This window comes from Aspergillus pseudotamarii (assembly GCF_009193445.1).
Source record: "Aspergillus pseudotamarii strain CBS 117625 unplaced genomic scaffold BDV38scaffold_60, whole genome shotgun sequence".
Classification (NCBI taxonomy): domain Eukaryota; kingdom Fungi; phylum Ascomycota; class Eurotiomycetes; order Eurotiales; family Aspergillaceae; genus Aspergillus; species Aspergillus pseudotamarii.
The window spans coordinates 64,805-86,421 of NW_022475074.1; the positions used below are offsets into that span (position 1 = coordinate 64,805).

The window sequence follows — 21,617 nt, forward strand, 5'->3', positions numbered from 1 at the left end:
AAAAAGATCGAAGCGATTTTCTCGCAAATGGTCCGTGCACCCTTTAGCTTGGCTCCCGCCCCAAAAAAAAATAATTTCTTCCAGACTATGAACTTTTTTTCCTTCTCCTCTTCTTCTTCCTGCGCTCTGCCAAACTTATTTCTCTACCCCTGCCTTGAGATTTATTTCTATATAAATCCCAGCTCAGGGACTAGAATTCGTCATGGGTACAGGAAAGAAAGAGGCTACTCGCCGGGAGCGGCAGGGGAAGGTTGGAGATGGTATGGGTAATGTTAGGGTCAAGGGTGAAAATTTTTACAGGTTAGTTATCCCACCAGGGCCTGGTGATTTGTTCGTTGGCTGACTTCATGAAGAGATGCGAAGAAGGTGAAGAGGCTGAATATGTACAAGGATGGTAAACCTCGGCGTGATGCTGAAGGTAATATCACCGTGGCTGCTTCGTATCAGTCTAGAGAGGCCCCCGTTGCCAGGATAGAACCCAACCGTAAATGGTTTGGAAACACAAGAGTGATCTCCCAGGAGGCGCTGTCCTCATTCCGTGAGGCGGTTGCTGAACGGGCTTCGGACCCCTACCAAGTTCTCCTCAAGACCAACAAGCTTCCCATGAGCCTGATCAGAGACGGTCAAGGTGTGAATGGGCTGAAACAGCATCAAGCGAAGATGGCCATTGAGACCTCCCCATATAGCGATACATTTGGGCCCAAGGCTCAGAGGAAACGTGTTAAACTGGGTGTTGCATCACTGGAAGACTTGGCTGGTGAGACGGTCAAGATGCATGATGCCTACGTTGAGAAATCGGATCATCAGACTCATGCCGATGGATCGCTCGCCGTCTCTGGAGATGTGTCTGCTGTGCAAGACGATGCGCATACTACTACGGCCACCGCAGTTGAATCGGTCTTCTCAAAGGGTCAGAGTAAGCGAATCTGGAACGAGCTTTACAAAGTCATCGATTCCTCGGACGTGGTCATCCACGTCATTGATGCCCGTGACCCTGAAGGCACACGGTGTAGGAGTATTGAAAAGTACATCCGTGAAGAGGCACCTCACAAGCACTTGATATTCGTGCTCAATAAGTGTGACCTTGTCCCAACAGGCGTAGCAGTAAGTTTCTCACGCTTTCCCCTCCTACAATTTTTTTTTTTTTTTTACCTTTTTCTATGTCTTGTTCATTTCACATACCTTTACCACCAATCAGGCCATGATGCCTGTGCCATTGCTAAGTCAAGGCTTCTTCCAGCGACTACGTGTCGTGCCATTCTCAATGGGAGTCTGTCTGTTACAGCTTTGGTAGATTGACGCTGGCCCGCGCCGACCTTCTTTCTGAAGCTAGGCTGATGAGTTTTCGTTTTGAAAGCCTGTCGTAAGGGCCGAGCTGTGCTCCGTTTTTGAGTTGAGTCCTGCTTCAGCCATCCGGCTGCTTCGTAGCAGGTCTCTTAGTAACGTTACACACATTCTATTGTTAAACCATTTTTACTTCTTTCTAAGTCTCTTGTTTACTGGTGTTCGAATGCTAACGAAAACACCAGGCGGCCTGGGTGCGACACTTGTCTAAAGATCATCCGACGCTGGCTTTCCATGCCTCGATTAACAACTCATTCGGTAAAGGGTCTTTGATCCAACTCTTGAGACAGTTTTCCGCTCTTCACTCGGAACGAAAGCAGATCTCTGTGGGCTTCATCGGCTATCCGAACACGGGTAAATCCTCTATCATCAATACCTTGCGCAAAAAGAAGGTGTGCAACGTGGCCCCCATTCCCGGTGAGACAAAGGTCTGGCAGTATATCACTCTGATGAAGAGGATCTACCTCATCGACTGTCCTGGTGTGGTCCCACCCAACCAAAATGACACGCCCGAAGATATTCTGCTTCGTGGTGTTTGTCGTGTCGAGAATGTAGAGAACCCTGAACAGTATATCCCTGCTGTTCTCAAAAGGGTTCAACCCAAACACCTTGAACGTACTTACGGCGTGAGGGGTTCTGATGATCCTCTGGAGTTCTTGGCTGTTCTTGCGCGTAAGGGTGGAAGGCTACTCCGTGGAGGAGAGCCCGATCTTGATGGTGTCGCCAAGATGGTGATCAACGATTTCCTCAGAGGCAAGATCCCATGGTTTACTCCACCACCTCACACACCCGGTGAGGAGGGCGAAAAGGTTAACGGCCGTGAAGGCCGACTCGGTGAAATGGGTCGGAAGCGGAAGCTTGACACAGTTTCGGAAGAAGCAGAGAAGAGTGAAGCGAAGTCTGGTCCTACATCTGATGGAGAGTTTGAGGGCTTCGGTGACAGCGATGATGATGACAATGATTCAATCGCAAACCTTGAAGTCAGTGATGAGGAGAGTGGAGAGGAGAATGACTGAGCCATTGTCGACTCCTCCTATTTTACCAAATCAAGCCGCCAAAAACAGGCTACAGGCTGCCGCTGATCAACTCTTCAGCAACCCTCGTCGGAGCATATCCGAATCTACGCCGCTTCTTAAGCAGGGTCAGACCCCACCGACCAGGCCAGACGAGCATGGACGCAGGTCTTTCGAGTCGAGAACCCTGAAAGTCGGTGTCAACCTATCCTGTCGTCGTTTACACGACATGGCTGGAACCTACTACCTGGGCCAGATTTTACCGTGATGGGTGCATTGCAAGCATTACTTCTTTTGGTAATGTACACCATTACAACTCACTATAGATACCCACTTAGCTTTGAAAACAATCAATTATGATATGAAATGGTACGAGACGTGCATACATTCTGCAGTAGTACTTGAAATATGGTTATTGTTTATGCGCTAGTGCTTCACCGCCGTAGCTCACGTGGGGCCACCCCAGCCTCGCTTTCATCATAGCTCTTCTGCATGCACCGAAAGTACCTTTTGCTTATCTTATTTTTTTTTTTTAATAAATTCTCTTCGGGAATGATATTTTTTTGTTTCCCTAATACAAGAGATGCGCATGTCTTCCTTTAAATATGGCGGACGACGGCATGTCCATTGTGCCCTACGGATCTTCTAACCTTGATGTCGTACTGTAAGGTGGCTTGGTCCCAACTGGTAAACATTGCTCTAACGGTCATTGTGTGGCAGACGCCATAACGACTCAGTCGTGGTCTTTGATCGTGACTCTCAGCAACTGGTTCTCCGAAATGCTTCCGAGAGCAATGCCGACATTGACTTGACTGATTGTCCCTATTGCCATCGTCCGCTGCATGACAACGGCGGGGGACAAGAAGGCCACCATACAAGTCCAGGAGGGCAACCCGAGTTTATCAACCCCAATTATTTCCGGATGCTTCATAGAAGCCTACCTAGCTCTGCGACTTCGTCAACTTCATCGTCCCCTCACCGACGCCTCGTTCAGTCGGCTCTTCCAGACGGCCCCACCAGTGAACCAAGCGGCGCATCCCAGGGTATATCGTCAGCGGCATTCATACCCAATTACTTCAAGAAGTTCTTTGTTGAGGAGGGTATACTAGGCAAAGGTGGGAAAGGCGTTGTCTTGCTTGTGAAACATGTGTTAGACGGCGTGTCGTTAGGGCACTACGCTTGTAAGCGCGTGCCCGTCGGAGATGACCACGAATGGCTTGAGAAAGTCCTGGGAGAAGTTCAACTGCTGCAACATCTCACACATCAGAACCTCGTCTCCTACCGTCACGTATGGCTTGAAGATGCAAAGATCAGCACCTTTGGACCAAGCGTACCCTGCGCCTTCATCCTGCAGCAATATTGTAATGCTGGTGACCTGCATAACTACATTTGTGGATCGGTGCAGACGTCTACAACCACCCAGCAATTGAAAGAGCGTCTTAGGAGGAGGTCCCGGGGTGAGCCGGATCCTCATACTGACGCCAACGAGCCTCGCAAACTCCACTTTGAGGAAATATATTCTTTTTTCAAAGACATCACATCCGGTCTACGTTATCTCCATGCCAACGGCTATATTCACCGTGACCTCAAACCAAACAACTGTTTATTGCACAAAACAAGTGATGGTATACGCGTCTTGGTCAGCGATTTCGGTGAAGTTCAGGCTCAGGATTCAATCCGGCTGTCTACCGGGGCGACCGGGACTGTGTCGTATTGCGCACCTGAAGTGTTACGTCGTGAATACCCCGGAGGACCGTTTGGAAACTTCACATTCAAATCGGACATCTTCTCTTTGGGAATGATTCTCTACTTTCTGTGTTTTGCGCAGCTTCCTTACAGCAATGCTGACCTTATCCATGAAGAGAGGGAAGACCTTGATCGACTCCGGGAAGAAATTAGCCAGTGGGCTGGTTTTGATCATGCTCGCAGGATGAGACCAGAATTACCTGAACAACTTTATACCTTTCTGGAACGGCTATTATCTGTGAATCCTGATCGCCGACCATCTGCAGACGATGTTCTGAATGGTCTCCAGGCTGGAGCCAGTGTGAATGATAACATACGATCCAGACGGACTGGGTCTTCGAGTTCTGACGGGCATTCCGGTTCCAGGATGCAATTTTCTGAAAACTCAACACCCGCTTCTTTCTCCAGACCCCCTACATCTCCAAGAAAACCATTTTCCCGAAGTCCGGTAGCTCTCCGACGCGACTCCCACTACGAGCCCAATGGGGGCGGACCGATGGCCCTTGTCGACGATCTGGGTCCTCATGATGAAAGGAGAATGTCGCTAGGCGCTGAAAGAGATATGATCATTCGAGGGAGGTACTCCAGCACTCCATCTCTTCCACCGGTCCATAATGAGCCTTCTGAAGTGCGTGAAAGTCGTGAAGCTTTTCAACATTTACTTCCTCCATCTTCGAGCGGGCCGTCCCTGACCAGGGTTTTTCCATTCCTATCAAGTACGCTTCCTGATTTGCAGATTCCGCTTCCTACGATTCAATTGGGCTTTTTTCTTCTCAAGGTTGTTTCAGCGTTCCAGCCCTGCAGCCCTCTCGCAGTGAATCCCTGGATGTTTTACCCTTTGCTACTGCTCGCAGCATTAAATCTACGGACTAAAAGCATCGGCATGCAAACAATGTTTCTCATAATACACCTTGTTGCCGTTAGCCTCAGCATGCAGTTTGGCGTCATGTGCCTTTGGCAGACTCCACGGTTGATGATGTTTTCAAGATAAAGACCACTCTGGCTTTTGTACTACCAGAACTCCTTGTTTCCAGTTAGTATTACTTTCTCTCTATCAGCGCAGTTTATTTATGAATGTACGCAATTACGAAATTTGTGTCTTTTGAGCTCACGGCATGTATACATTAAATCATGAAACAATATCTTCAATCCATTCTATACTGGAATTCAGCTCTCCTTTTATAAAGCATCTACAGGCGCCAAAAAAAAAAAAAAAAAAAAAAAAAAAAAAAAAAAAAAAAAAAAGAGGAAGAAGAAAAAGCAAACAGGAACAGATACTTTGACAAAATTGTTGCTTACAATAGGCATCAATCAACAATAGTAATCTTCGAGTAGATACAGTCCAAATATCGAGGTCAGCAAGCACTCAATGAAAACATGTGAGTACTAGTAATAAACCCGATAGCCCATCAAAGCCACTGCCATGGTATAGCTCTCCAAAAGCTTCCTACTATGGGAGGGCCACATTAGAGCGTTTATATCTTGTCAAGACTTTATATCTTCACTCGATAGCTATATAGAAACCAAGTCTCTCGCGGAACTATTCAACTAAACAGAATCCAATCACCAAAAATATATATACATAGATATATAAAAGCCCCCCAACTCAATGACTTTCCCAAAACTGCGCATCCATAGCAATCAGTCGATTAAACAACTGATTCCTTCCCCGCATACCAGTAAGATGATAAGATTGATATTGGGGCTCCATCCTTGAAATCACCAACCCATCAATAGAATCCTTGGTCCCGGCCGTCAACTCAACAATCAGCTTCCCCTTCCAACCTAGCCCCTCCGTCTTCTTCAATTCCTTGATCTCAGGGATAGGAATCTGAAACAATATAGCACCTTTCTTCTGGTTCTCCAGTCGCAAATCATCCAGTTTAGCAGATTGGCAAGTCGTGAAATAGAGTACAGGCTGCTCTTGGGACGAGTCGATGACCACTGTACCTCGCTTGCGCTCAAACTTTGCCTCGAATTTGAGAGGCCCAAGAGGTGGTGCCGTGATCCAGCCTCGTCGGCTTAACAGGCCAATTAGGGTCTTCGTGCTTGCAGATTCAGTGATTCTCATGGCGCGGTCGAATGCGATGTGGCCTTTCATTGCTGTTGCGATTGTTCGGCCGATGAACTTGAGGATCTTCGACCATTTTTTCTTCCGGGCTTCTGCTTTTGAAAGCTCTGGTTTGGGGGTTTGAGTTTGAGTCACGAGAGATGTAGTGGGTTCATCGTTGTTTTTGCTCGAAGTTATACTACCAGGAGCTTTGCGACGAATAGGCCATAGGGGTTCATTGTTGTGCGAGCTTGGGGGTGGCGGCAACGGTGTGGAGTTGATTTCACCAAGACGAAGAAGGGCTAGTGTGAGTTGGGCGTTTGTGGGGACACCTTTTAGCAGGGTGCTGGATTCTAGTTAGCATATATAGTGTTCCTCTGCTTATAAGGGGACTTACTTTTGTAAGTCTAGGTACTCTTTCCAGTTTGCAACCTTGTCGTTCAAGATGGCTATAGTGCGTTGCACGACAGGGTCACCAAAGATGGCCAGTCCAAAGAAAAAGCTACCAGACTTGATCATAAAATGGCTCGACGTGACGAGGGATACCAGGCCTATAGATATTAATATCCCTACCACTTGCAGACGGGGTGCTATAGTAAGGAATGGTGGAGTGGGGGATAGGAGACTATTCAGACCTTGGTCAGAGACATTTCTTTGCGTATTGGGGTAAGTACTAACTTGGAAAGCTGCTCATATATATCAGTAATATCACCAAGTATACGCATTGTCTGGTTCGTAGCCTTTGATATCTTTTTCTTCATAGGCTTTTTAGTTTTATCTTCGGCTGGTGCATTCTCAGCTTGCACCTCTGCAGTGATTGCCCCGACATCGACTGGTTCAGGCTCAGATGACCCCTCAGCATCATCATCAATTACTGACTGGCCGTATTTTCCTCGGGCACTTTCCATGGCGACATTGGCGATATCGTTGACTAAGTTGGAGGCCTCCTGCTCTGCTGCTTCGCCTTTGTATGTCTCTGGAGCACTGGTCATGCTATCACGCGTAGACTGCCCGGCGTCACTAGCATCTGAGTCATTCCCTGAAGTGCTACGAGGAGGGAAAAGCAGGGATCGTGTGGATGGGAACAGAATCAACGCAACAAGAACACAGGTTGTCATAGGGACAAGTAGATCCAAAAACCATGCTGCGAAGTAGACCTTTAAGCAAGTTAGTTTGAAACAAATATTCCATGTTCAACACAAAAGATAGTAACTTACTATGCAGAACGTTGCGGTACGTCTAGGCTCTCTCCATGACCTCAGTCTAGTGATGTGACTGAAGAAACTAACCAACCCAACAACCACAGAAGTATAGAACCGTTCAGTAGTTGCCCGCAGCTTTTCTGGGGGAAATTGTTCCTCATCTGCCCGGTTGAGATCCAGCTCATCTAGAGGAGGACCTTGTATGGCTTTAACATGATGTATTTGCTACTCGAGGGGTCATTAAAATGATTTATAGTTCCTCTAGATGGGATAAACTTGACATACCTTGTTGAACCTCCGAATGAGCAACCATAGATCCTCATTAGACAGATCGGACGTAAGTCGTTCGTCTACTGTCTTGGAAGCCTGCTTCCACTTCATGTCTGAATGTTTTCCATGGTTGTTGGCCTTTTGAACGGCATTGCTCTCCCCTGGCGCTAATACGGCATGATCATGGGTATCCGTATCCTGGAACCCACCAGGTATTTCTTGTTCGTTGCTCATCGTGTACTGATAGCCTACTTCAGATGCGTCTAGAACTTGATTCTTGTAAGTAATATAATCATAGATATTTGCAATAGGCGCCCACGGAAGGCAACATGTCGTCCTCGCAGATCACATATCAGTATTCCCTCATCCTCCTAATTGGCCAATATCTAGCACCGCCTTATAATCGGGGCAGTATATATTAAGTTTCTATCAACCTGATATTCATGTATCTATAGTAATAAACACTAGCCCGTAAAGCTATAGAAAGAGAAACAGTTTCACTCTCAAGACTGCAAAGCATCTATTCCAACTACCCCGAATCAAACAAAGACATATCCTGGGGCTAATTGCACACGTGACTGCGCGACAAGCTCCTCCGCCTGACCGTATAAATTCTACCGCGGCGTTGCGTATTAGTTATTGGTGATCTCAAACACCCTCTTTCAGTCGCTAGTTGCATTCGCCATCATGGACGATATCGTGATGAACGGTTCGTCAGAGGTACTCCCTCCACAGCCACCTCCGGAACCCATCGAGCGACCTCCTACCCCTCCTCCGCCTCCCCCAGAAGAGTCCGCCCCTCCTCCGCCACCAGAGGCCGCGGCGCCTCCACCGCCCGAAGACCTTCCTCCTGCACCTCCGCCACCTGAACCAAAGAAGAAGAAGGTGGGATGGGGCGCAAAGAAGCCGGCGGCTACACCGTTGAGTGTAGAGGAATTGGTTCGCAAAAAGAGGGAAGCTGATGCGGCAGCTGCTAGGGTATGTTCGTCCCTTATCTCTTGCTTTCTACGAGCTTGGCATGCGATGTCAATTCTTGCTGGTTGGCTCTGGGAGCTGCGCGTAAACGTGCATGGCTAATAGTAGTGTTTGTATACAGCCGAAATTCTTGTCGAAAGCCGAGAGAGAACGAATCGCCCTAGAAAAGCGAGCAAAGGAAGTCGAAGCAGAACGAAGGCTAAAGACATCCAATGGTGTCGACAGGAGTGCGACCCAGTCGCCTTCAGTTAGCTCTGAAGTCAATAATGGCGATGGAAGGTCTATACCCACCGGCCCCCGGGCTATGAGAAGCTCAGACGCCCCTACCGCACCAGCTGCGATGCGCAATTCCCACACTCGTAATAAAAACCGCGACCTATCGCCGCCTCCACCACCGAAGTCAATGTCTTCTAGTCATACAGGTTCGAAAGGCGACAAGCGACCAGTAGATGACGATGAAGTAGCCGCTCAGGTGGCATTGGTTAAGCAGAGGTACATGGGCGCAGACCAGACGTCGACCTTCTCAGCAAAGAAGAAGCGGAAGAGGACAACAGACCGGAAATTCAATTTCGAGTGGAATGCAGAAGAAGACACAAGTGGAGACTATAACCCCCTGTATCAAAATCGACATGAGGCGAACTTCTTCGGACGTGGCCGACTGGCAGGTTTCGGAGACGATGTTGCCGACAACGTGGCGAATAAGTATGCAAGAGCCCTGGAGGACCGCGATCACGAAGCGGGAGGTATTCGGGCCCGAGAGATCCTGGAAATGGAGCGCCGGCGGAGAGAAGAGAGCACCCGCAACCAGCTTGACAAGCACTGGAGCGAGAAGAAACTGGAGCACATGCGCGAGCGTGACTGGCGTATCTTCAAGGAAGACTTCAACATCAGTAACAAGGGTGGAAGTGTACCGAACCCCATGCGGTCGTGGGAAGAGTCCGGTCTCCCCAAACGTCTTATGGAGCTTATCAACAAGGTTGGCTACAAGGATCCTACGCCCATTCAACGTGCTGCTATCCCCATTGCCATGCAGTCTCGAGATCTCATCGGTGTCGCCGTCACCGGTTCCGGTAAGACGGCAGCCTTCCTCCTCCCCCTGCTAGTCTACATCGCCGAACTGCCTCGCATCGACGAGTTCGAATGGAGAAAGAACGACGGCCCCTACGCCATCGTCCTCGCCCCGACCCGTGAATTGGCCCAGCAGATCGAGATCGAAGCCAAGAAATTCACAGAACCCCTCGGCTTCAACGTCGTCAGTATAGTCGGAGGTCACTCCTTCGAAGAACAAGCCTACAGTCTCCGCAACGGTGCAGAAATCATCATCGCCACCCCTGGTCGTCTAGTCGACTGCATCGAACGCCGCATGCTAGTCCTCAGCCAATGCTGCTACGTCATCATGGACGAAGCAGACCGCATGATCGACCTGGGTTTCGAAGAACCCGTCAACAAGATCCTCGACGCCCTCCCCGTCTCCAACGAAAAGCCCGACAGCGAGGAAGCCGAGAACTCAATGGCCATGAGTCAACACATCGGCTCAAAAGACCGTTACCGCCAAACAATGATGTACACAGCGACAATGCCCACAGCCGTGGAACGTATCGCCCGCAAATACCTCCGTCGCCCAGCCATCGTCACAATCGGTAGTGCCGGCGAAGCCGTCGACACCGTCGAACAGCGCGTCGAGTTCATTGCAGGCGAAGACAAGCGCAAGAAACGTTTGGGCGATATTCTCTCGTCCGGCGAATTCCGGCCGCCGATCATCGTCTTCGTCAACATCAAGCGGAACTGTGATGCTATCGCCCGCGAAATCAAACAATGGGGATTTTCCTCTGTTACCTTGCACGGAAGTAAGACCCAGGAACAGCGTGAAGCCGCTCTGGCGTCGGTGCGGAACGGCCAAACGGATGTTCTGGTCGCTACCGATCTGGCTGGTAGAGGTATCGATGTTCCTGACGTCAGTCTGGTTATCAACTTTAACATGGCGACTACGATTGAGAGCTACACTCATCGTATCGGCCGTACCGGTCGTGCGGGTAAGAGTGGTGTGGCTATTACTTTCTTGGGTAATGAGGATACGGATGTTATGTATGTTTTTCCTTCTTTCCTTCTTTTGATATTGGTGGTGTCGGGCGGTGATGCTAATGGCTCTATAGGTACGATCTCAAGCAGATGCTTATCAAATCTCCCATCTCTCGACTACCGGAGGAACTGCGCAAGCATGAAGCCGCACAGTCGAAGCCTACGCGCGGGTTTTCGAAGAAGAATGATGACAACTCTGCGTTCGGGTCAAAGGGTGGATGGTGATAGTCTAATGCCGGGTGCTAATGTCCATATGATATCAAAATTTAAAGGAATGTTTTCCATTCCTCTCGTATTATAATCACTACAGAGATCGAACAGGGCTTCATTCTCAAATTGTTTCCCATATTATGTATACTCAACGTTATATGTACTCGGTAGAGAGCTGAATGGTATTTTCTAGTATACATCGGAATCTGTTCCGCAGATTTTTGAAACATTAACCCAGTTAGGCGTGATGCAATGATTTGTGTCCAGGACCAGCAGTCCTTAACATATCCGTCATCCCACACTCAATTCATTATTGCATACTTGCTGGTATGCTATTCCTCACAATTTGCCATCGCGGAGATAGGCATTCGACTTCAGCCAAGATTCCACGTCAGTGCGGTCACGGTTGATCCAGTTGATCTTGGCCCTGATGGCATCAAGACTCTGCTCAACAGCACGATCAAAGCCCTAAAGAGGTGTTAGTCACTGATAATAGGCTCCGTGTACAATTCGAACTTACCTTGGTATCCTTGTCCTTGAAGAAGTCCTCCACCTCCTTCAACTGAGACTCGGTGCAGAAGCTGGAGGTAGTGAGTTGAACAACAGTGCCCAGCATACCAAGTCCTGGAGGCAGGCGCTTGTAGAGTGCATCCCAGTTGTTCTTCATCCAAGCCCAGCGAGCCTCAATACCGGCTGTGTGGTTGCGCAGACCGCCAAGAGGCATGTAGATATCCTGGTTCTTAACTTCATCGCTGAGGGCAAGACCCAGAGTACGTTGAATGAGGGCCGGGTCTTCAGCAGAGCCGAGGCAGCGAAGAGCCGTGGTTTTCTCATCAGAAGTAGGAGCGTTGCGGAATCGGTCGTACACGACATTGTACTCCTTCTCGCCACCGTTCTTCAGAACAATGCTGAAAACGCTACCGCGGATGTTCGGATGGATGGCGCTGGTTTCGCCCGCAGCAAAGCGTTGGAACATCTCCTGGGCAGCCTTGACGACAACTGGATCCTCGGCCGAGCCGGCAGCGCTGAACAAGAGCGCCTTGAACTGCTGCAGGATGTGGCCGTCCTTCTCTGAGAATTCCCAGCCAATCTCGTGAGTCTTGGAGCTGACCAAAGCGCGCTGGAACGCCTTCAGGGCATCCCTAGCTTGGATATCCTCGAAGAGCCATGCAGCCCGGAGAGTGCCAACGCGGGCCACGATCTCATTCCACACGATAAACTCCGATTCGTTGTCAAAGCCCTTGAGGAGCGAGAGCAAACCAGAGGTGCTCTGGTAGCCAGACGAAGCGAGGGCACCAGCATCTGCGATCATACCGGCGCGGTCTTCGACCGTTAGCAGGCCCTGCTTGGCCGCCTCACCGAGCTTAGTGAGCCGTTCAGGGGTATAGGAGGTACGATAGATAGCAGAATGGTCAGCGTTCAGCTTGTAGAAATCAAGGTCTGGAACCTTGAACTGGCCCTCACGCTCAGTCAACATGGTGTTTTCATCAAGACCTTGCTTGGTACGCAAGCCCAACATGACAGGGTAAAGAGTAGTGTCCTCCTCTGGGCGGACATCACCAGTACGCAGGAAGCGGTTCTGGGTCAACTTGATCGACGAGCTGGCAGCATCCTCGGCCACAGTGACCACAGGGAATCCGACATTCTTGGTCCAGATGTCCATGACCTGCTCGACAGGCTTTCCACTTGCGTCAGCGAGAGCAGCCCACAGATCACCAGTCTGGGTGTTTCCATAAGCGTGCTTCTTGATGTAGTTACGGACACCCTGGATGAAAACATCCTCTCCCAGGTACTTAGAGATCATACGCAGGACAGAGGAACCCTTCATGTAGGAAATGGCATCGAAGATCTGGTTAATCTCGTCGGCACGCTTGACAGGCACCTCGATAGGGTGGCTACTACGCAGAGAGTCGAGGGAAAGCGCGCCCTGCAAGCTGTCGATGACGTAAGTCTGCCAGACCTTCCACTCGGGGAAGAAGCTGTTGCAAGAGTACCACGACATCCAGGTGGCAAAGCCTTCGTTGAGCCAAAGACCATCCCAGAAATCCATGGTGACAAGGTTTCCGAACCACTGGTGAGCCAATTCGTGCTGAACAACCTCGGCAATACGCTCCTTGCGCGAAGCACCGCTGTTCTTCTCGTCCAAGAGCACATCGACGATACGATAGGTGATCAGACCCCAGTTCTCCATGGCGCCTGCACTGAAGTCCGGCACGGCGACCATGTCCATCTTAGGGAGAGGGAAAGAGTTATCAAAAGCCTTTTCGTAGAACGCCAGTGTCTTAGCGGCCAGATCCAACGAGAAGCGACCATGCTCAATATCCTGATCCGGAGTAGCATACACACGGATGGGGACACGGAAGTCCTTCGTCTCAATGTAGTTTAGATGGCCGACAATGAAAGCGACCAGGTAAGTAGACATGAGCGGGGAAGTGTTGAACTTGACGACCTTCTTGCCGCCCTCGGCATCAGTCTCCGATGCAACGTCCATGTTGCTCAGGCAGGTCATGCTCTTGTCAGCGATCAAAGTCACAGTGAACTTGGCTTTGAGGGCAGGCTCGTCGAAGCAGGGGAACGCTCTGCGGGCATCCGTGGGCTCCATCTGCGTCGAAGCAAGATATTTGGTCTCGCCATCTTTTGTCTTGTAGGACGACCGGTAGAAACCGGCCATATTGTCATTGAGGATGCCGGTGAAGGTGAGCTTCAGCTGAGCGGAGGATCCGGCGGGAATCGTCTCGGCGAACTTGACGGTAGCTACCTGGTTATCCTTGTTGATGGAGATCTCCGGGCTGGAGGTGACGACGGAGCCCTGAGCGGAGACGATGGCACTGTGGATGTCGATCTCGTTGGAGTTGAGGGAAATGGAAGTGGTGTCTTCGGTGACCTGGAGGCTACGCTAACCATGAGCTTGAATCACGGACAGATGTTATATCAAATGGATACATACTCGATCACAACGGTACCCTCATATTTGAAAGACTCGAAGTTCGGCTCCAAGGTCAGGTCATAATGGACCGGCTTGACATTGGTGGGCAGGACCTCACGGCCATGGGTGATGTTCGTCGAGCCCGAAGGCACGTCAGCACGACGACACATCCTGCGATAGGAGCAGTAACGCTTGGAGATTTGAGAAAGGGGAGAACGGCGGGAGGATAAACGGTTGACGGAGGGCGATGAAGTGGAGGAGGGAGAAGAAGTAGCAGTCGTAGAGGAAGAGGGGACAGATAAGGAACGAGAGAAGAGGAGGGGACTTCTGGAGGGGAAGGAAAGCGGTGGCTTCTTCGCTGAGTTTAGTACCAGCGGCGGTAACCGCGTAGAAGAGAAGCGACGCATGCCGCCCCGCTGAATGGAAGGGAAAAGATAAGAGAAAGGGTGAAAAGGGTGGAAGAGGGGTAGTAGTTCCCAATGAACTAATCAGACAACAATACCTCCCACCTACTAGTAAACAATCAGACTACTAGTATGGAGACAATGGAAAAACGCGATGTGTTGATTTGCACATCCAGAGAAAACCACCGGCGGTTGGCCCCTAGCGGCAGGCGGTGAGTCTCGCCTCCCGTTCGCCTCTGGCCAATCGGTTGCTCGTCCTTGTCCAGCTTGTTGCCCAATCTAGTGGCGGGATTACAATTGTTCCGTTATTTTTCTGCTATAAATTTCTCACGACGCTGCCTTAATCGAACAGATCCTCATACATATACATTCTTTCAGCAAGTAATACTCACATACAGCAAATGCCATGTTTTTTCCCCCACAGGCAGATCGTTGTCGAGCTGCCCTCTCGAGGGCAGTACTTGCAAGACCGTACACCAGCCAGTTTGAGGGGTCCATGACTGCAATTTTTCTTTGCATCCCTTTGTGCATGGGCTTCCATAGATGACTGGGACACATAAATCTCTTTTAAATAGTCTATTATTGAAATTAATCGAAATTTTTCATATCTCTATAAATAGATCTATACTATTAAGAATCGAAGTGGTATCCGTAACATGTTGAACCGGGGTATAACTTGGTTGACAAAACCAAATGTGCAAAATCAAAAAATCCCCAGAAATTCCCAACTCCAAACAAATGCTCCGCTGTAAACATTATGATTACGCTTGAAAATAATGATGTTGAATCTTGAACTCATAAATCATGTCCAGGCTGCCCTAAACAATCTTAGGAGTGCTCTTGTCTCGCTGCGGCTTCGGACAACGGGAGACGCGAGATAACACTCCGAGACCAGCCGTCCGCATCCACCACGGTTTCCTTGACCATCACATAGTTGCCCAAGCGTGGGAGCAAGACAGCCCACACGAGGTAATAAATTCCACCGGCTGCGAAGATGCCCAGGGCCACCACACAGTGCAGGTAGTATGGGAGTTCCTCGTAGACGCTCTGTCCGGCACTTGGGGGCACGTACGGTGCCACCACCAGATACATATTGGACAGGCAGAAGAAGATGGTCACAGGAAGTGTCGCGCGGATACCGGGGTTCCAGTCGGGGAACTTCGTCTTGTGGGTGAAGTAAACATAAACGAGGCCGCCAGAAACAAAGACGTTGATGATGGCGAGCGGGTACGAAATAAGGTTGACCAAGAAGTTATAAGCGTCTCCTGGAGGAGGGGCCAACAAGATGATGATCGAGACGATGTAGTGTTCAAATAGACCAGCGGCCGGCGCGTTGAAAGGCTTGTTGCTAGCGAAAAACTTCGAGAGAGGCAGGACACCCTCACGTCCCAGCTCTTGGACGATTCGACCTTGTGAGAAGATCACCGACAAGACGTTGCCAAATGCCGACAAGGCGACGAAGACCGACATAACTTTCTCCGCCCGCGGGCCAAACATGTTACCGAAAAAGACGGCGGCGACAGTCTGGCCGGAACTAAGAAATTGTTCTCGGGGCACGGCGGCGAAATAGGCGACGTTGCAGAGCATATAAAGAACTCCAACGGATCCAATGGCGATTGGCGCGGCGATCTTCAATGTGCGTGTGGGGTTCTTAGTCTCACTCAAAGCCTGCGACTAGTTAGAAAATGGCGTCGTGCGATACTAATCGGCATTACTTACATAGTTGGCATTTGAGTAGCCGATGAATGACCAGATAACGTTATATAGCGACATCACGATTCCATAACCGCTATTCGTTGTGCCCTCAAAGGCGTTCCGGAAGTTATGAGGGTGGTCCTCGATCTTCATATGACCCCCGAGGGCAACAAAGCCACAAACGACGACGAACACGATGATGACAAGCTTGACCACACCAAGGAAGTTTTGGAGATGAAGGCCCCACTTCAAGGCGAAGGCATGAATGAGGAAGGCAGCAGAGATACAGGCCAACCCAATGCCACGTTGGTTCCAACGGTCAACCTCGACATCAGCGGCATTGAGGATGTACTCGCCGAACACCACACTGTTGCTCGCAGCCCAGCCAAGTAACATGACGTAAGAAGCATACATGCATGTTATGAGGAACTTGGGCTTCTTGAAGACATATTCAAGATAGTTCTTTTCACCACCGTTCCTGGGCATAGTTAGTCCGACTGATCTCAATGAAAAATTATTTCAGGACGGTAGTAAACGTACTTTGGAATAGCGGTACCCCATTCCAGGTACACGGCGGTACCGGCCATGGCAATGATGGTGCCAATCACCCACATGAACAGGGAAAGTCCAACACTACCGGACAACGACAGGATAGTACTTGGCGTAGCAAAGATACCAGTTCCAATGACTCTGTTGAAGATCAGGAACGAGGCGCTGACTACGCCAATTTGACGGCGGTCTTCTGGTGTTGCATCGAAGACATTACCCTCATCTGCACGGTATAGTTAGATCATGACTTCCAATAAATCAAGATCAATCGTAATACATACATAGCTGAGAGACACCATCAGTCCTCCGGGGCCCTTCTTCCAGGGCCTTGGTGTCCGGCATGACTCCCTTGGCGGATTTCGAAGCTGAATCGCTCATAGTAATGCGGAAAATTTAGCCTAAAGCTCAAGAATGTTCTCCACAGAAGCTCTAGAAGCTATGGAGAAGAAAGCGGGCGAACGAAAGGATTATATTGAGCAGATCCAGCGGTTAACGACGGGCGTACACCACGAGATGTGATGATGTGCTGGGCCTAAATCTGATGCAATCAGGCCGGTGCGTCGAGGCTGGTGTTGGCAACCGCCTAAAAAGGAAAAAAGTCTTATATTATAAAGACCATGCAACCTCGTAAGAAAGAGCGAAAAAGGTGCAATGCTGACAGGGATTGAATTAGGGTATCTTATGACCGGGAGATTTAAGCTCTCTCCGTCAAATATGCATATAAGAATGATTAAAAGAAACAAATTGAGCTAAACGAAAGATATCTTTAACAGATGGCGCAGAGAAATAAAAATTTAAAAAAAATTCAGACGTGTGCCACATGGTTGAGCCCATAACGCAATTAATTTTATGAAGGCGAAAAACAGCAAAAAAAAAAAAAAGTTTGGTTCTGCAGCGGAGCTAAACCGAGGGAAGATCCACATATCCACGAGATCCAAAGCTCTCAGTCGTTGTGAACCTTTTTTCGTGACAAAAAGAAATCGATGGCGTGATAGCCTCGGCGCCCGTGAGGGTTTTTGCTTACGGAAGATCCGCTATTCTTGATGCAATTAGGCCTAGATCGTCATTATTTCCCAGCTCTATATCCAACGCTCGGCCTAGTGAGTCAAGGTATCCGCAGTTAGTTGAAACAGCACAAAAAAAGCCTCAGAAAGAAAAAAGAAAAACAGGAAATCGTGTTCAAAAGAATCTTCGTTCAATTAATTATGTACAATACAAAAGTGGTCTGGTAATGGTCTCTGTTCAAATCAAGAAAAATTTCAATCCTGCGCCCACCCAGACTCCCAAGCCGTAGCTTCATCATTCATATCCAAGTTGTGGCAATTTGTATACTTCTCCCACCTCAAACGCCAAATCAAGGCAGTAGACTGCTTTCTCGTGACAATGAAAGTCGAAGCTGCAAGGAAGTAGAAAATACGGAAAGAAAAAAGAAAAACAAAAAAAAAGCGCTGACAAGTCTTCAACAGAAAGCGCCGTATATGAACTCGCACACGGATTGATTAGATATAAAAAGGAGATAAAATGCAGGAGAAATGAAAGTACCGAAGAGAAAAGGACTATATCTTGATGTAGCATGTACCTGCATGCATGAGATTAGAAGTTCCACGTTCTATCTGGGCGTTGTCGAGACGGCCTGAGCAGCAGGCACCAAACTGGACGGAGCCACTTTGCCAGGAACGCTAGAAGGTGGGCTCTGCCGCTTTGCCAACAGGGCGAGTTTCTTGCGCAGGGATGCCAAGCGACCCCTGATGCTGGACACCACTGCATGACCCGTCAGAAGAGAAATTTACACATTATGTGCGCGGGATAACTCACATTTCATCACCACTTGTCGGTCTTCCACCCGTACGCCATCCAACATGGCTTTGTCACTATCTCGCCGGGCATCGCCTTTGTCGGTGCCGCTTCCTGGCCGAGACCGGGATACCTCTTCTTCCTCCAATACAGCTTCCAACATCCGAATGGCCGTGACATACGCTATCTCGCACCCGGAAAGGTCTTCGCCCGTAAGTTCATTGATGGCGGCTGCCCGACTCATCTCTAGTGCCCGATCATACATTAGCTTCTCCGCCGTTACACCCGAACTCACGACAACATCCGTAGATGCGCCGGCGCCGACGGAGGAGCCAATGGAGTGATTACTGGGATGACTGGGGTGATCTGATGGCAAGCGTTTCTGGCCCTCGATTAACTTCAGACGAACAAATTCTGCCTTTTCCAACACCTCATTGAATCGGTTTCGCACCCATTGTACGACATTATTAATCCGGTTGCTGACAAGCGTGCTTGTGGCGTCCGTCCTCCCCATGGCCGATTCGCCAAACGCTTCTCCACGGTTCTTCCGGGTCCACCAAGCGCCAGCGATATCCATCGATTTTGCCAACAAAGAAAGTGCTTTGACGTAGAGAACGAGGGCTTCCTCGGACAACGTTACAACGGCATCAACTGTGAGCCCACCATCCGTCAGATCGGTAGGATCCCGCTCCCCGCCGGGCACATTAGCCCTTCCCGAAGGGTCCGTTTGAACGGATGGTGCCAGTGGGATGAGTTGCTTGTACTTGACCTCGGCGAAGCCATACACCACGTCACTCCGCGTGGCACACTCCTCGATCACTTGGACAGTCTTCGCGTCTTCATCTAGGGCCACGTTGGTCCTTGCTCCATCCCCGACAACCATCAAGCTACCTTGCGCCGCCGGATACGCCGGAAAGGGGTTGTAGCCCAGTGGGGGAGAGCGCCCTCCTTTCGTAATAGTCATGGGTGGCGAGAAGCCCATCCCAAACAAGCGTCCGCTAGCCATGTGGAGTGCTTTTGAGATGGCGGACGTAGGACTCTGGCCGTATCGACGCTCGTAGGAACCTTGACGGGTGTGCGTCGAATCAGCCCGAGCTCGTCCAGAAGCAACCTGCATTGCTTTACCTGTAGTAGCCAAGGGTGACGTAGCTGTCGCTGTGGACGAGCCTTGGGTGCCTGGACGACGTGATAAGGCATAGGCGTTCCTGGGGAAGCCACCCTGGATCCGAGGACTATGTGCCAACTCATCTGCAAAAGCGTTCACCTCCACAGCACGTTTCTCCACAAGCACATAGTCTCTCTCAAACGCAACTTCTTGTGCCGCACGCTCACTTTCCTCTTTCGTTTTTTCGGCTTGCTTCTCGGCTTGTGGGATTCCCGCGGAGGTATTTCGGCTCCTCTGCCGCTCCATTACAGCGGCCGTAGCGTTTCGATCTACAAGCTCCTGACGACCGGGGGCCGTGGCAAGGGACACTGCACTCGGTCGTTGAGATGTCGCGGTTGCCGGTTCTTTAGATGTAGTCGGCCGGTCCACACTTCCCATCCTACGCATAGGGGATGGGGAAGCCGGCGGAGTGTCCGACCTCTGCGTGGGAGATCGACGAGCAGCTGGGTATGATTCCGGATCGTCCTTTTTTTCAGGATACGAGGCATCTTTCTCACGCTTCATCCCGGTGGGGGTCCTTGACCCCGTTCGAGACTGGGGACGAGATGTCGATCCGGTAGTGTCCACCGCGACCGACGAACGGCGGGACGTCGATGGAGCATCATCAGCTATTAATCCCGGGATAGGTCCTGTGATAGTATCGCAATCGAAGAAATCGGAAAAATTCATGCGTTCCACGGGATTCCGCTTCAGTAGCATTCGAATCAGGGACTTTATTTGATCGGAGGCAGGATTCTCCTCGGGGAACTTGATCCTGTCCTCTCCTTTCTCAATCTTTCGAAGTAGCTCCACATGGTTCGTTGCCCGAAAAGGAGGCTTTCCCACCACCATCTCATAGAGTACGGTGCCCACCGACCAAAGATCTGCTTTAGCGTCGTACTTCTCGTACCGCAGGATTTCGGGAGCCATATACAGCGGGGAGCCACACAATGTTTCCGCAAGCGATGTCGATGGAAGAGACCGAGCAAACCCGAAATCCGCAATCTTGAGCATTGGTAAAGATTCCAGTCCCGTTGCAGGGCTAAAGGATTCTTCACACCCTTTGAACGGTACGACCTGGGCCGCGCCACTCCGGTATGATGACGGAGACGGACACAGTAGAAGATTTTGTGGTTTAATGTCACGGTGGATCAAGTTTCGATCTCGGAGAAATTTCAGGGCGCTTGCCAGCTGCTTGAGGAAATGGCGGACGACCACTTCATTCAGTGCGCCGCCACGGGGGTTCGGATACTTCGCAATCATGTCCTGCGTATATCGATGGTCCCCGAGTGTATCTCGGCGCTTGATGAACAGTGACAGATCTCCCAAGGCACAGTATTCCATCACCAGGTGGATGTGTGAAGTCGTCTCATGGCAGTCAATGAGGGCAACGATGTGTGGATGGTATAGCCCTTTCAGGATATGAATCTCCGAGGAGAGGTTCTCTTTTAGCTTCTTATTCAACTTGGAGAGGTTGACGGACTTGATGGCGACGTATGTACGTGATTTCTAGAAGCCCAAAAGTAATTAGCATTAGTCCCCCGTTATAGCTCCACCTAAAAAGACCTAATGAACCTTAACGAATCTAGACTTACCGTATGGACACCCTGATAGACTGTAGCAAAACTCCCTCGGCCAATCTCATCCAATCTTGTATAGCGACCAATGGGCATCTCGGCATGGGAGGTCTCCCTGGACCTCCTGTGGTGTGAAGACGACATACTGCAAACAGGGCGACGATAACGCCCTAAGACAAGCGTCTACAAAAAACCAACCACGCCCCGACGGCCACACAACTACCTCAGCAACGGCAGCAACAACGATTGATGATGGAAGTGGCCCATCAGGGGAAGGAAGAGATGATGTCCCGAGGGCTGGTCGATAGGGAGCAATCAAGAATAAGATAAGGCTGGGGCAAAGGGCGGAGAAAGGTATGTAGAAGGAAAGCAGAAGCCGGGAGCCGTGGAACGAGGGAGGAGATGATGGACGAGCTATCGGGCGTCAAGGACCGAAACGACAGAAAGTGGACCAAGTCGCTGAGAAGGAGAAAGTGTCGAGGTGAGCAGCGACGACAAGGATGGGAACAGTATACAGGCGTACGAGAGCGGTGAGGCGGAAACGGGTGCTCTACGCTGATAGGAAGGCGATAGCTGCAGGAGGTAGCCAAGGATGTTGATCAAGGTCGATGATGGCCGGGATTATCCCCGATAACACTC

At 50.1% G+C, this 21,617-nt stretch overlaps 7 protein-coding genes across 7 annotated transcripts; 3 read left to right on the forward strand and 4 right to left on the reverse strand.

Moving 5' to 3' along the window:
- The first annotated feature begins 119 nt into the window (after positions 1-119).
- Positions 120-2,835, forward strand: BDV38DRAFT_257026 (putative GTPase NOG2). Its single transcript, XM_032055568.1, has 3 exons — positions 120-300; positions 354-1,104; positions 1,530-2,835. The coding sequence occupies exons 1-3, from the start codon at positions 203-205 to the stop codon at positions 2,358-2,360; spliced, it is 1,680 nt and encodes a 559-aa protein (XP_031909950.1). The 5' UTR covers positions 120-202; the 3' UTR covers positions 2,361-2,835.
- A 52-nt stretch (positions 2,836-2,887) lies between these two features.
- BDV38DRAFT_257028 (protein kinase IKS1) lies at positions 2,888-5,253 on the forward strand. Its single transcript, XM_032055569.1, has 2 exons — positions 2,888-3,021; positions 3,078-5,253. Exons 1-2 carry the CDS (start codon positions 2,963-2,965, stop codon positions 5,092-5,094), a joined length of 2,076 nt encoding a protein of 691 aa, XP_031909951.1. The 5' UTR covers positions 2,888-2,962; the 3' UTR covers positions 5,095-5,253.
- Positions 5,254-5,702: 449 nt separating this feature from the next.
- BDV38DRAFT_178836 (uncharacterized protein) lies at positions 5,703-7,950 on the reverse strand. Its single transcript, XM_032052043.1, has 5 exons — positions 7,641-7,950; positions 7,371-7,580; positions 6,832-7,310; positions 6,551-6,778; positions 5,703-6,499 (listed from the first exon to the last, which is right to left on the reverse strand). The coding sequence occupies exons 1-5, from the start codon at positions 7,857-7,859 to the stop codon at positions 5,710-5,712; spliced, it is 1,926 nt and encodes a 641-aa protein (XP_031909952.1). The 5' UTR covers positions 7,860-7,950; the 3' UTR covers positions 5,703-5,709.
- A 52-nt stretch (positions 7,951-8,002) lies between these two features.
- On the forward strand, positions 8,003-10,925 carry prp28 (mRNA splicing protein PRP28). Its single transcript, XM_032052044.1, has 3 exons — positions 8,003-8,603; positions 8,722-10,685; positions 10,754-10,925. Exons 1-3 carry the CDS (start codon positions 8,313-8,315, stop codon positions 10,902-10,904), a joined length of 2,406 nt encoding a protein of 801 aa, XP_031909953.1. The 5' UTR covers positions 8,003-8,312; the 3' UTR covers positions 10,905-10,925.
- A 303-nt stretch (positions 10,926-11,228) lies between these two features.
- Positions 11,229-13,985, reverse strand: BDV38DRAFT_273973 (M1 family metallopeptidase; the record flags this gene model as incomplete). The annotated part of the gene is made up of 3 exons (XM_032057767.1): positions 11,229-11,357; positions 11,410-13,780; positions 13,837-13,985. The coding sequence occupies 3 exons, from the start codon at positions 13,983-13,985 to the stop codon at positions 11,229-11,231; spliced, it is 2,649 nt and encodes an 882-aa protein (XP_031909954.1).
- Positions 13,986-14,793: 808 nt separating this feature from the next.
- On the reverse strand, positions 14,794-17,338 carry BDV38DRAFT_257033 (high affinity methionine permease). Its single transcript, XM_032055570.1, has 4 exons — positions 16,745-17,338; positions 16,455-16,686; positions 15,939-16,392; positions 14,794-15,887 (listed from the first exon to the last, which is right to left on the reverse strand). Exons 1-4 carry the CDS (start codon positions 16,839-16,841, stop codon positions 15,048-15,050), a joined length of 1,623 nt encoding a protein of 540 aa, XP_031909955.1. The 5' UTR covers positions 16,842-17,338; the 3' UTR covers positions 14,794-15,047.
- A 296-nt stretch (positions 17,339-17,634) lies between these two features.
- atg1 (serine/threonine protein kinase ATG1) lies at positions 17,635-21,074 on the reverse strand (the record flags this gene model as incomplete). Its single annotated transcript, XM_032062784.1, has 4 exons — positions 17,635-18,224; positions 18,279-18,687; positions 18,718-20,910; positions 20,997-21,074. 4 exons carry the CDS (start codon positions 21,072-21,074, stop codon positions 18,073-18,075), a joined length of 2,832 nt encoding a protein of 943 aa, XP_031909956.1. The 3' UTR covers positions 17,635-18,072.
- Positions 21,075-21,617: the final 543 nt, after the last annotated feature.

Bases quoted from the DNA above. Each gene is read 5' to 3' on its own strand.
- prp28 (XM_032052044.1), top strand. From the start codon at position 8,313: ATGGACGATATCGTGATGAACGGTTCGTCAGAGGTACTCCCTCCACAG. The intron at 8,604-8,721 runs GTATGTTCGTCC...GTTTGTATACAG, and splicing joins CTGATGCGGCAGCTGCTAGG to CCGAAATTCTTGTCGAAAGC. The intron at 10,686-10,753 runs GTATGTTTTTCC...ATGGCTCTATAG, and splicing joins AATGAGGATACGGATGTTAT to GTACGATCTCAAGCAGATGC.
- BDV38DRAFT_257026 (XM_032055568.1), top strand. From the start codon at position 203: ATGGGTACAGGAAAGAAAGAGGCTACTCGCCGGGAGCGGCAGGGGAAG. The intron at 301-353 runs GTTAGTTATCCC...GACTTCATGAAG, and splicing joins AAGGGTGAAAATTTTTACAG to AGATGCGAAGAAGGTGAAGA. The intron at 1,105-1,529 runs GTAAGTTTCTCA...CGAAAACACCAG, and splicing joins TTGTCCCAACAGGCGTAGCA to GCGGCCTGGGTGCGACACTT.
- BDV38DRAFT_257033 (XM_032055570.1), bottom strand. From the start codon at position 16,841: ATGAGCGATTCAGCTTCGAAATCCGCCAAGGGAGTCATGCCGGACACC. The intron at 16,393-16,454 runs GTACGTTTACTA...AACTATGCCCAG, and splicing joins TGGGGTACCGCTATTCCAAA to GAACGGTGGTGAAAAGAACT. The intron at 15,888-15,938 runs GTAAGTAATGCC...AACTAGTCGCAG, and splicing joins GCTACTCAAATGCCAACTAT to GCTTTGAGTGAGACTAAGAA.
- BDV38DRAFT_178836 (XM_032052043.1), bottom strand. From the start codon at position 7,859: ATGAGCAACGAACAAGAAATACCTGGTGGGTTCCAGGATACGGATACC. The intron at 7,311-7,370 runs GTAAGTTACTAT...ACTTGCTTAAAG, and splicing joins GTACCGCAACGTTCTGCATA to GTCTACTTCGCAGCATGGTT. The intron at 6,500-6,550 runs GTAAGTCCCCTT...ACTAGAATCCAG, and splicing joins GAGTACCTAGACTTACAAAA to CACCCTGCTAAAAGGTGTCC.
- BDV38DRAFT_257028 (XM_032055569.1), top strand. From the start codon at position 2,963: ATGGCGGACGACGGCATGTCCATTGTGCCCTACGGATCTTCTAACCTT. The intron at 3,022-3,077 runs GTAAGGTGGCTT...ATTGTGTGGCAG, and splicing joins TCTAACCTTGATGTCGTACT to ACGCCATAACGACTCAGTCG.